General features: G+C 52.7%; 1 protein-coding gene across 2 annotated transcripts; it reads left to right on the forward strand.

The window, feature by feature from the left end:
- Positions 1-604: 604 nt before the first annotated feature.
- On the forward strand, positions 605-5541 carry LOC119093594 (protein atonal homolog 1). Of its 2 annotated transcripts, none has more exons than XM_037216568.1 (3): positions 605-1223; positions 3190-3281; positions 4807-5541. In XM_037216568.1, the coding sequence occupies exon 1, from the start codon at positions 627-629 to the stop codon at positions 1179-1181; it is 555 nt and encodes a 184-aa protein (XP_037072463.1). In that variant the 5' UTR covers positions 605-626; the 3' UTR covers positions 1182-1223; positions 3190-3281; positions 4807-5541. The 2 variants fall into 2 exon arrangements, with proteins under 2 accessions (XP_037072463.1, XP_037072464.1); XM_037216569.1 differs by having other exon boundaries at positions 4877-5541.
- The last annotated feature ends 3243 nt before the right edge of the window (positions 5542-8784 follow it).

Consider the following 8784-nt stretch of genomic DNA (forward strand, 5'->3'; position numbering starts at 1 on the left):
TGCAGCGCAGTTTACGTGCTCGTGCTGAGTGGGTTGAAACTGGCCGGCGAGGTCGCCCTCGTCTGAAAAAACTAGCCGGATGCATGTCGGAAACCTAGGTGGCATTGGTTGGCATGTTGTTGCAGGGCCGTGCAAAACTTCTGACGATAAGAAACTGCAATTTCGGACTCACTTTTAACTCCAGTTTTTGTAGCTCTTGACTTTTACTGCACCATAACTGCAAGCGCATGCAGTTGCACGACACAAAATGTTCCACGTTTTTCAGGCAAGTACTATGCTCAACCGATTCATACCGCACGACTTCAATGTTTTGAAACGGGTTCGCACTTGCACTTCCTGTAGCCAGGTTTTGCCAAGTGCGGCTGACGAACGATCCTGAGCCGGTGAGACAGACCTCGTGAGATAAGTACACACCAATCTGGTAATGGCTCTGCCCACGCGCGCCGTGGCGGGTACCGCCCACCCGCCGGCGCGGCTCTTGCGCAATGCCCAGACCGCCCAGCTGATCGGCCGCGAGTCCTTCGCGTCGCCCACGCGCAGAGCGGCCGGTGGCGGCCGCGCCGAGCGGCGGCTGCAGTCGAGCCGGAGCCGGGGCCGAGCCGGGCTGAGCAGCGACCCCCGATCACATGACCACGAGCGAAGACGGGGCGCGCCGCGCCGCCGCCGGCCCCTATAGCCTGCGTGCCCGCTCCCTTCGGAGGCGGCTGGAGCAGGAGCGTGGCGGCGGCCAGCCGCACCACCGTCCGCCCGAGCCCAGCACGCGCCCGCCGCCTCTCAGCAAGTACCGCCGCAAGACGGCCAACGCCCGCGAACGCGACCGCATGAAGAACATCAACTCGGCGTTCGAGATGCTGGAGCGCTCGATCCCGAGCCTGCTGCTTGGTGGCGGCGAGAAGCTGACCAAGGTGACGCTGCTGCGGGCGGCTGTCCAGTACATCCGGGCGCTGGCCGCGCTGCTGGAGCGAGGGCAGTCGGCCGACGATGAGCCCACTCAGCGACCACCGCCACCGCCGGCCTCCGTCATGCTGCTGGAAGCAGTTCCGGACGCGGCCGACCCGCTCGACGGCCTGGACGACCTAACCGACTTCCAGCTACCGGACGGCTTTGACGCCCTGCTGGCCGACCATGACGAGGGCGTGAGCGTCGACGACTCGGACTTCAGAGACTTGGCTATCCCCTGAACGGAAAGCGGTCGCGGCCGCGCCGCCTGTAGCTGGCGGGAGGTGAGGCACCACAGGACCGTCTCCTGTAGCTGGCGGGAGGTGAGACACCACACAGACTGTCCCCTGTAGCTGGCGGGAGGTGAGGCACCACACAGACTGTCCCCTGTAGCTGGCGGGAGGTGAGGCACCACACAGACTGTCCCCTGTAGCTGGCGGGAGGTGAGGCACCACACAGACTGTCCCCTGTAGCTGGCGGGAGGTGAGGCACCACACAGACTGTCCCCTGTAGCTGGCGGGAGGTGAGGCAACACACAGACTGTCCCCTGTAGCTGGCGGGAGGTGAGGCACCACACAGACTGTCCCCTGTAGCTGGCGGGAGGTGAGGCACAACAGGACCGTCTTCTTCAGCTGGCGGGAGGTGAGACACCACAGGACTGTCCCCTGTAGCTGGCGGGAGGTGAGGCACAACAGGACCGTATTCTTCAGCTGGCGGGAGGTGAGGCACCACAGGACTGTCCCCTGTAGCTGGCGGGAGGTGAGACACCACAGGACTGTCCCCTGTAGCTGGCGGGAGGTGAGGCACAACAGGACCGTATTCTTCAGCTGGCGGGAGGTGAGACACCACACGGACTGTCCCCTGTAGCTGGCTGGAGGTGAGACACCACAGGACTGTCCCCTGTAGCTGGCGGGAGGTGAGGCACCACACAGACTGTCCCCTGTAGCTGGCGGGAGGTGAGGCACCACACAGACTGTCCCCTGTAGCTGGCGGGAGGTGAGGTACCACACAGACTGTCCCCTGTAGCTGGCGGGAGGTGAGGCACCACACAGACTGTCCCCTGTAGCTGGCGGGAGGTGAGACACCACAGGACTGTCCCCTGTAGCTGGCAGGAGGTGAGGCACCACAGGACTGTCCCCTGTAGCTGGCGGGAGGTGAGACACCACACGGACTGTGTCCTGTAGCTGGCTGGAGGTGAGGCACTGCACAGGCTGTACAGTCCTGTGTATGTGTGTGCCCTGTGTGTATCCCTGTGCAGCCCCCTTCCGAGCAACGACAGAAGACTGCGCTCGGCCGAACCAGCACATGCCGTTCTACTAGGATATGGTTTCGGGTCAGGTCCGAAACTGCTTAGTTTGGAAAGCTGTTGCTATCTGTTACAAATGTGTCGGGTTCAACAGTTGATGAACAGTCATTTTGTACTGTAAAGATCATGCCCCAGTCCGGTTACCTGACGTGCTCATCGTCCAGGCCGTGTCATACGTATGATCCTAATTAGCATACGCACGTGTGCTTTTACTGAACAGTGCGCTCCTCAAACTGACTGTGTCTGCGGTCCAGCGGCGCGGTATGCCTCGTACGGAGAGGCGTGCACTCAAACTCCTAGAGTGCGTCCTCTGGCACTCCTAAGCGGGAGGTGCTCAGCGGGCTGCACGCAGAGGCTCGGGCTAGAGTAGCAATAAAGGTCGCCACGCTCCAGCCTGGTCACCTGACGAGCTCATCGGCCAGGCGATGTTCCTGACGCGCGGTTTTGCCTCCACGCCTTCGCTGGGCCCCAGAGTGACTCGACACTTGTCTCAGGCAAACACGGCCTTTCTTCTTGAGCGCAGGCGGCCCGTGCAATATTGCGGCTGGCTATTCAGTACGCCGGGCGCCTATGGAGGACCGGCGCCGGCGCCGGGCGCTCGCTGCTGGCCGATCATTGTTCACCGCGTGAAGAGCGACTCCGTTATGGAAGTGGAGAAAGCGCCGCGTTCTGACAGCCTGCGGCGGTGTTTGCCCAGATGCGTCGGGGAGTGCACGTGGTGTCGCGCAGCACTGGAGGTGCTTGTGCTCGCTTGGAATATGTGCAATATTTTTATATGTATTTGGTATCACATTGGTATCAAAACGGTAGATAGAAAAGCGAACATTTAGCTAATGAAGATGTACTGTAGTTCATGATAACCATGCAAAATGGATATGATAAGGTGGGGCTGGCCAGGAAGACCATGATGCCGGCTCACTGAAGCCATTTGTCTGTTTTCATAGGTATATGACGAGGCAATTGAGCTGCTCAGCGACGAAGAAGTGGTGCCAAGTTTTGTGACTTGATGCTACCTGGGAAACTGAGATTAAGACGGGTAAGGCTTTTCACACGGGGCAGAGGATTCACTCAGTTCACCACGCCGACCGCGAAGGAGGGATTAAGACCCCCTGATACCTTGGGATCTGTTGGTTGGACCGAAACAAATGAAGGAGACAAACAATGGACCCAATCATTCTCACACTGTAATCGCAGAGCTTGTACATTTAAGGTGACTGATGACATAACGGATCGCACAGAATAACCTACAAATCAACAAAATATATGCACGTCTTTAGCGCCGAATCCAGCGACAGTCATATCAAACACAGCTTTGCAACCGGCACCAAGAAAAGGCAAGTTTCATTACACTGTGTAGCGACACCATTGCATTTCCAAGGTCAAAGGTTAAGGTCAGCTAAGGTCAAGGTAAATTTTGGTCCCGGTCAGGCTGCCTGATCAGTCTGACATAGGTTGTGTGCTTTTGCAGCTCACATGAAACACACAGGTCATTGATTTAAAAATGTGTCGGTTTATAGTATCGGTTAGATGCTTACAACCTGACTCACATGAATTCTGCTGCTACTGGCGACGAAGTGATCTGATGAACCCCAATGATTTTCAGAAGGTCTTCTGTTGATCACCTGTCAGTTACTTGCATATACTTGACACTGCAGTTGATACCAACCTGGAAAACTTGGTGGCCACCCTGACACTGTTCGAAGTCTATACTGGAAGCTCGGAGAGCTTAAGTTCAACTGCCTCAGACGGTCGGGGTCAAAGGTGAAAAGCCAAGCCAGCAACAACAAGACATTTGAATTATGGTGTAATTTCGGCGTATTTTGAAATTTTCACACTTCATATGCCTGGTTGATTTGCTGTTTCCAACCACGCTCATGCCTAAGTTATGGAATATGAACGCACACCCATGGTAGATTTGATTTACGTTCTCACGGTAAATTATCGTGAAAAAGGAAATCTTCTAGCCAACACAGACTACAAATGCATTGTTGGAGCGTGTTTTAATCCAACTGCGCACCTTACTGTAGAAAGCGTTTGACCCTACAGGGGCAGTTTTCATTTCAAGCTTTCCCAGTACAATCGAAAATGTTTATACCAATAAGCGGATTTATTCTCTTCCAAAATTAAGCAGAAGAAAAACGGACACTTTGGAAGCTTGTCACATAATTGCGCTTTGCCTCACGTCGGTACACTGGAATAAAGCTTACCCATAATGGAAGTACAAAAATGTGATACTGGCGTGCCAATGGCCCGTATGAAGGCAAAATAATTCACGTAATTATCACTGCGCAAAAGGAAGATTCGTACCAAAGGGAACATGTCAAACTGTCCCTAAAACATGTGCCGCAGCGTATGTATCTTGGATCCAAAATGATGTTTCTGCAAGCCAAGCCGCATTTAAGGATGCGGACTTTTGAACAAAAAAGCAATGTAAAAACAAAACAGACACTCCATCTATTTCCACGAACTGAACGAAATGACAAACATACCGTTTGTTTGTCATTAATGACGGTTCCCTGCGAAGGTAAGCACGAATACCGTTTTCGTCACGTGCTTTTCAGGATTCAGCTGAAGGTCACCTGCCTCCGTGCCAGACGGAATACAGCTGCGTCTGTCCTCTTCTTCCCGCAGGACCAACCGAAACCTCAAAGTGGCGCCTCGGCTTCCCGGTCCATACATGTCTGAGGAGGCCTTGCGGCTGCGGTAACAGTGCGCTGTCGCTTGCGCGATAACCGCCCACATGTTGGGATGACATTGCCCATGCCGAGTCGTGATATGACAGTCGGTGTGTCGTACCAAAGTTTTGCACGTGCGACAAATTTTTATATTTCATTGCTTTATTTTCGTGTGTTTAAATGCATGCAAACGCCTGAATACGTGGTCAGACGTCATATTTTGCACGCATGAGTGTAAATTGCTTGGTGTGTTAACTCTCATTAGGGATAACGCCCATCGTCATAGTTTCGCTGCAAAGCAGCTTCATACCAGGCCAGATCTGCAACTTTGATGAGTCGCTTTGCCACCTATCACCATCTAGTCACCATGAAGTTATTTGACGCCGAACTCGAATTGTTTAACGCACGTGTGCCCCATTGTCATTTGTATAGCCCAGAGTGCCTAGACCTATGCATGACGCGCGTTTGGAGACAACGTTCGTTCAAACTGATATCCGATGTTAAATGATAAAGGGCATGTGAGCGGACCAACGGGCGAATGGATCTATCGGTTTGCCTCCACGGATATCAAACCATGGAAACCGATCGCATTTTCAGGATTTTCGATCATCATCGACAATACACCGAATGAATAAATGTCTTTTATGAGCTTCATGATGCAGTGCATGCCTAACGTGCTGCACAAAGAGCATTTAAAAATCGAAGTGACTAGAAGTGTGCTTTGCACGCTTCTAGTGCAATGATATTTCACATATGGCAGTCGCTCAATCCATTCACCAAACCACCACCGTCCGGTGAAGTGGCTAAGTGAAACGACTGTGGCGCAGATTTCGAACCGACCGATGCCGAATGGCACGTGCCACGCGCCGTGTCACGTGCCGTACCACACGCAATACCCCGGAGCCCTGTCAGACTTGAACTTTCATGGGTGTAGGTCAAACGACCGACTACAGCGGTTGTTTATCCATGGGAACATGACCGCCGACGTGGCCCACATTAAACGGGGGTCGAGGGCAGCCGGCGGCCCTCGGTGGACCCGCCAGGCGCGTGCTTCGCTTTAGTTTGAAACACCTCCGGGACACCATCGCGTCGAGCTACGGTTGACAAGCTTGGAACGTGGGAAGGCAGCCTGCATGTTTGGCAATATAGTGCCTTCAAAAGCAAACAGGTCGATGAATGCGCATGATGCACTCGTGCGCATTTGTATCCACATTATTTGGGCCGGACATATTTCGCGCCTCGATTGCTCGTTGGTCCTGTTCTTGACGATACAAGATAACATGGAAACATATCCAAGCAGTGACGGCAACGTATCCAAGCGGTGACAGGAAACATATCAACGTAGTGTCAGGGAAACGTACCCAAGCGGTAACAGGAAAACGCATCGAGGCGGTGACAGGGAAACGTATCCAGGCGGTGACAGGGAGCGTATCCAAGCGGTGACCGGGAAACGTATCCAAGCGGCGACAGGGAAACGTATCAAAGCAGTGACAGGGTGACGTATCCAAGCGCCAACAGGGAAACGTATCCAAGCGGTGACCGAGAAACGTATCCAAGCGGTGACAGGGGAAGCGTATCCAAGCGGTGGCAGCGCAACGCATTGAAGTGGTGACAGGGAAACGTATTCAAACGGATTTCCTCAGATGCGAGGTGCCAGCATGCTCACGCTGGACGTGCAACTCATTCTTGACCACAGATTATTGCTGTTAAACGAGTGCTGTTCCATGCATGCGATGGAATTTGGCACACTGGGTACCCGGAGGCTTTGCATCTCATCTATACACACGCCTCGTATAACCTTGCTCAGGACCAGGGTCAGCAGGCGCGCGCGCAGATCCCTTCATGAATAGGCGTCAATGTGTCAATGGCCGTGTCAATGGGCCGTGTCAATGATGAGATGAGCTAGAACGGCTCGATTTCTTACGCTGTTCAAAGCACACGACTGGTGTCTGGACATGCAGCTATTCGTGCCAGGCTTGCGCTGGACGACTCGTGGCGAATGTGCAGGAGATTTGTCACCCTTCACCATTGCCGGTGATTGCGAAGCGTCGCGTGGCGGACGTTCGGTATCCCGAACGCTTGGAGCGTGTGAAGTTATCCGGTGCTCCTGGTTCGCGTGCGTGCGGTCAACGTCAGGATTGGTAGCAGCACGTGCTCATCCATTCGGACCGCCTCTCACGCAGTAGATGGGCTGCACTGGTAGTGGAATGAGCTGGGAATGTCAAATTTGGTGTGCTGTTTCATGTTTTCCACTGCTATGTGGGCGTGACCTTTTCGTGACGTACACGCGGTGGGCGGCCCACGGTACACCTGCTGACCTTTGGCATTCTGTCTTGTCATGACCGTACGTGGTGTTCATGTGGGTGGTGTTGGTGTTCAGTTGGTGTTCACTAGATGCCTGGATAGGTTGAGCAAGGTCAACATGCGCGTTTCACTGAAAGTTGTCCGTATTTTTTTCATTCGGATGTTATGTTTGTTTGCCTGCCAGACGATTGACATATATGAACCGAGCCTTTTTGAACCAAGGCCAACGTGCACATTGGTACGCCTTTAGCACTAAGACCAAATATTCCCTTTACTACCGTCTTTGTGCTGAGTTTTCAAGGGATAAGACGTAAGCAGAATGAGTCTTGTTGCTTCATGAGACCTACCATGATAGGCATCTTTTAGCCAGGTGCATGGGCTTCTAACAACGGCCCAACGCGTCGAAAATAATCTCGGGAGGACTCAACATGCTTTGTATTCGTGAAAGGCATCCCTGATGTATCACAGATGGGGTGGGAGGTGTGTGCACTCTATTCCTGTGGGATCAAAGCTGGAATATTGCACTTACAAGCATCAAACAATCTCGTCACGAACATTTCTGTTCTCTGAAGTCACAGGGCTTAGCAAGAAAAGCGACGCATCATAGACGATGCCATAATCTGTGGCGAAGAGCAACGAAGTTTAAAGCTGGCAGATAAAGAAAACGAAAATGTTGACATTTTGCAGTTTTGTTCTGTGACAACGCTTTGCTGCATGCAACCTCACTGAATTGTACCGGAATGTATGTATGCGCTCCATATGTAAGGCTATGCTTATCTTCGCTGCCGCGTTCAAATTTTAGTAAATGTACCGCCGATTTGGGAACAACGAAAGCTAATACTGCTGACTTGATAGAAGGTCAAGAACGAAATGCTGACAGCATGAAACATACCATATGAATGGGGAACAAAAAAAGAAGATATTGGGATAGTACTGGACTAATCATGGAAAAATGCGCGCGACGTTCATATTCTTTCGACGACACTTGTCTTCCTTTAACAACTCCTGAAAAGTTTCATAAAAGAGCAAAGGGGGCAACTAAGTATTGTTCATCCGACACAGCTGTCATGTTTATCAGCCGTTTTCAGCTTAACCGACACAAAGTGGTTATGCCTTTTGAGTTGATGCATTATAAGATTTAAAACTGAGATTTCATGGGCGTATTCAGGAGATGCAAAACGGTGGGACAACCAAGCCTACTGATACAGTGCATGCTGCACAAAGGAAATGGTGCTCTGCTTGGTTTTCAGGTAACGCCAATAATAAAGCAAAACAGTCGTCATAAGCCGGGTAGGGTGCCTATTGAGGTGGTGAAAGGGACGCTAGGCGTAGCATATCTGTTTTTCGATGCAATGCTGCTATGCGCTATAGATGAAGTATGGTGGCTGTTTACCATGCACGGAGATGTACCATCCGTAGGCGTACTCAGTTTTCCAGAGGAAGGGGAGGGGGGGGGGGGGGTTCACTTGAGTGTAGCATTGCCGCGGTGTTCGGCTGCCGACTCACTGTTGATGGCCATGGCCTCCGTGTGCTGCCGTCTCCCTCCCGCTTCTATCCTCA

Source organism: Pollicipes pollicipes, unplaced genomic scaffold (assembly GCF_011947565.3).
Source record: "Pollicipes pollicipes isolate AB1234 unplaced genomic scaffold, Ppol_2.1 Scaffold_4002;HRSCAF=4701_pilon_pilon_pilon, whole genome shotgun sequence".
Taxonomy (NCBI): Eukaryota; Metazoa; Arthropoda; class Thecostraca; order Pollicipedomorpha; family Pollicipedidae; genus Pollicipes; species Pollicipes pollicipes.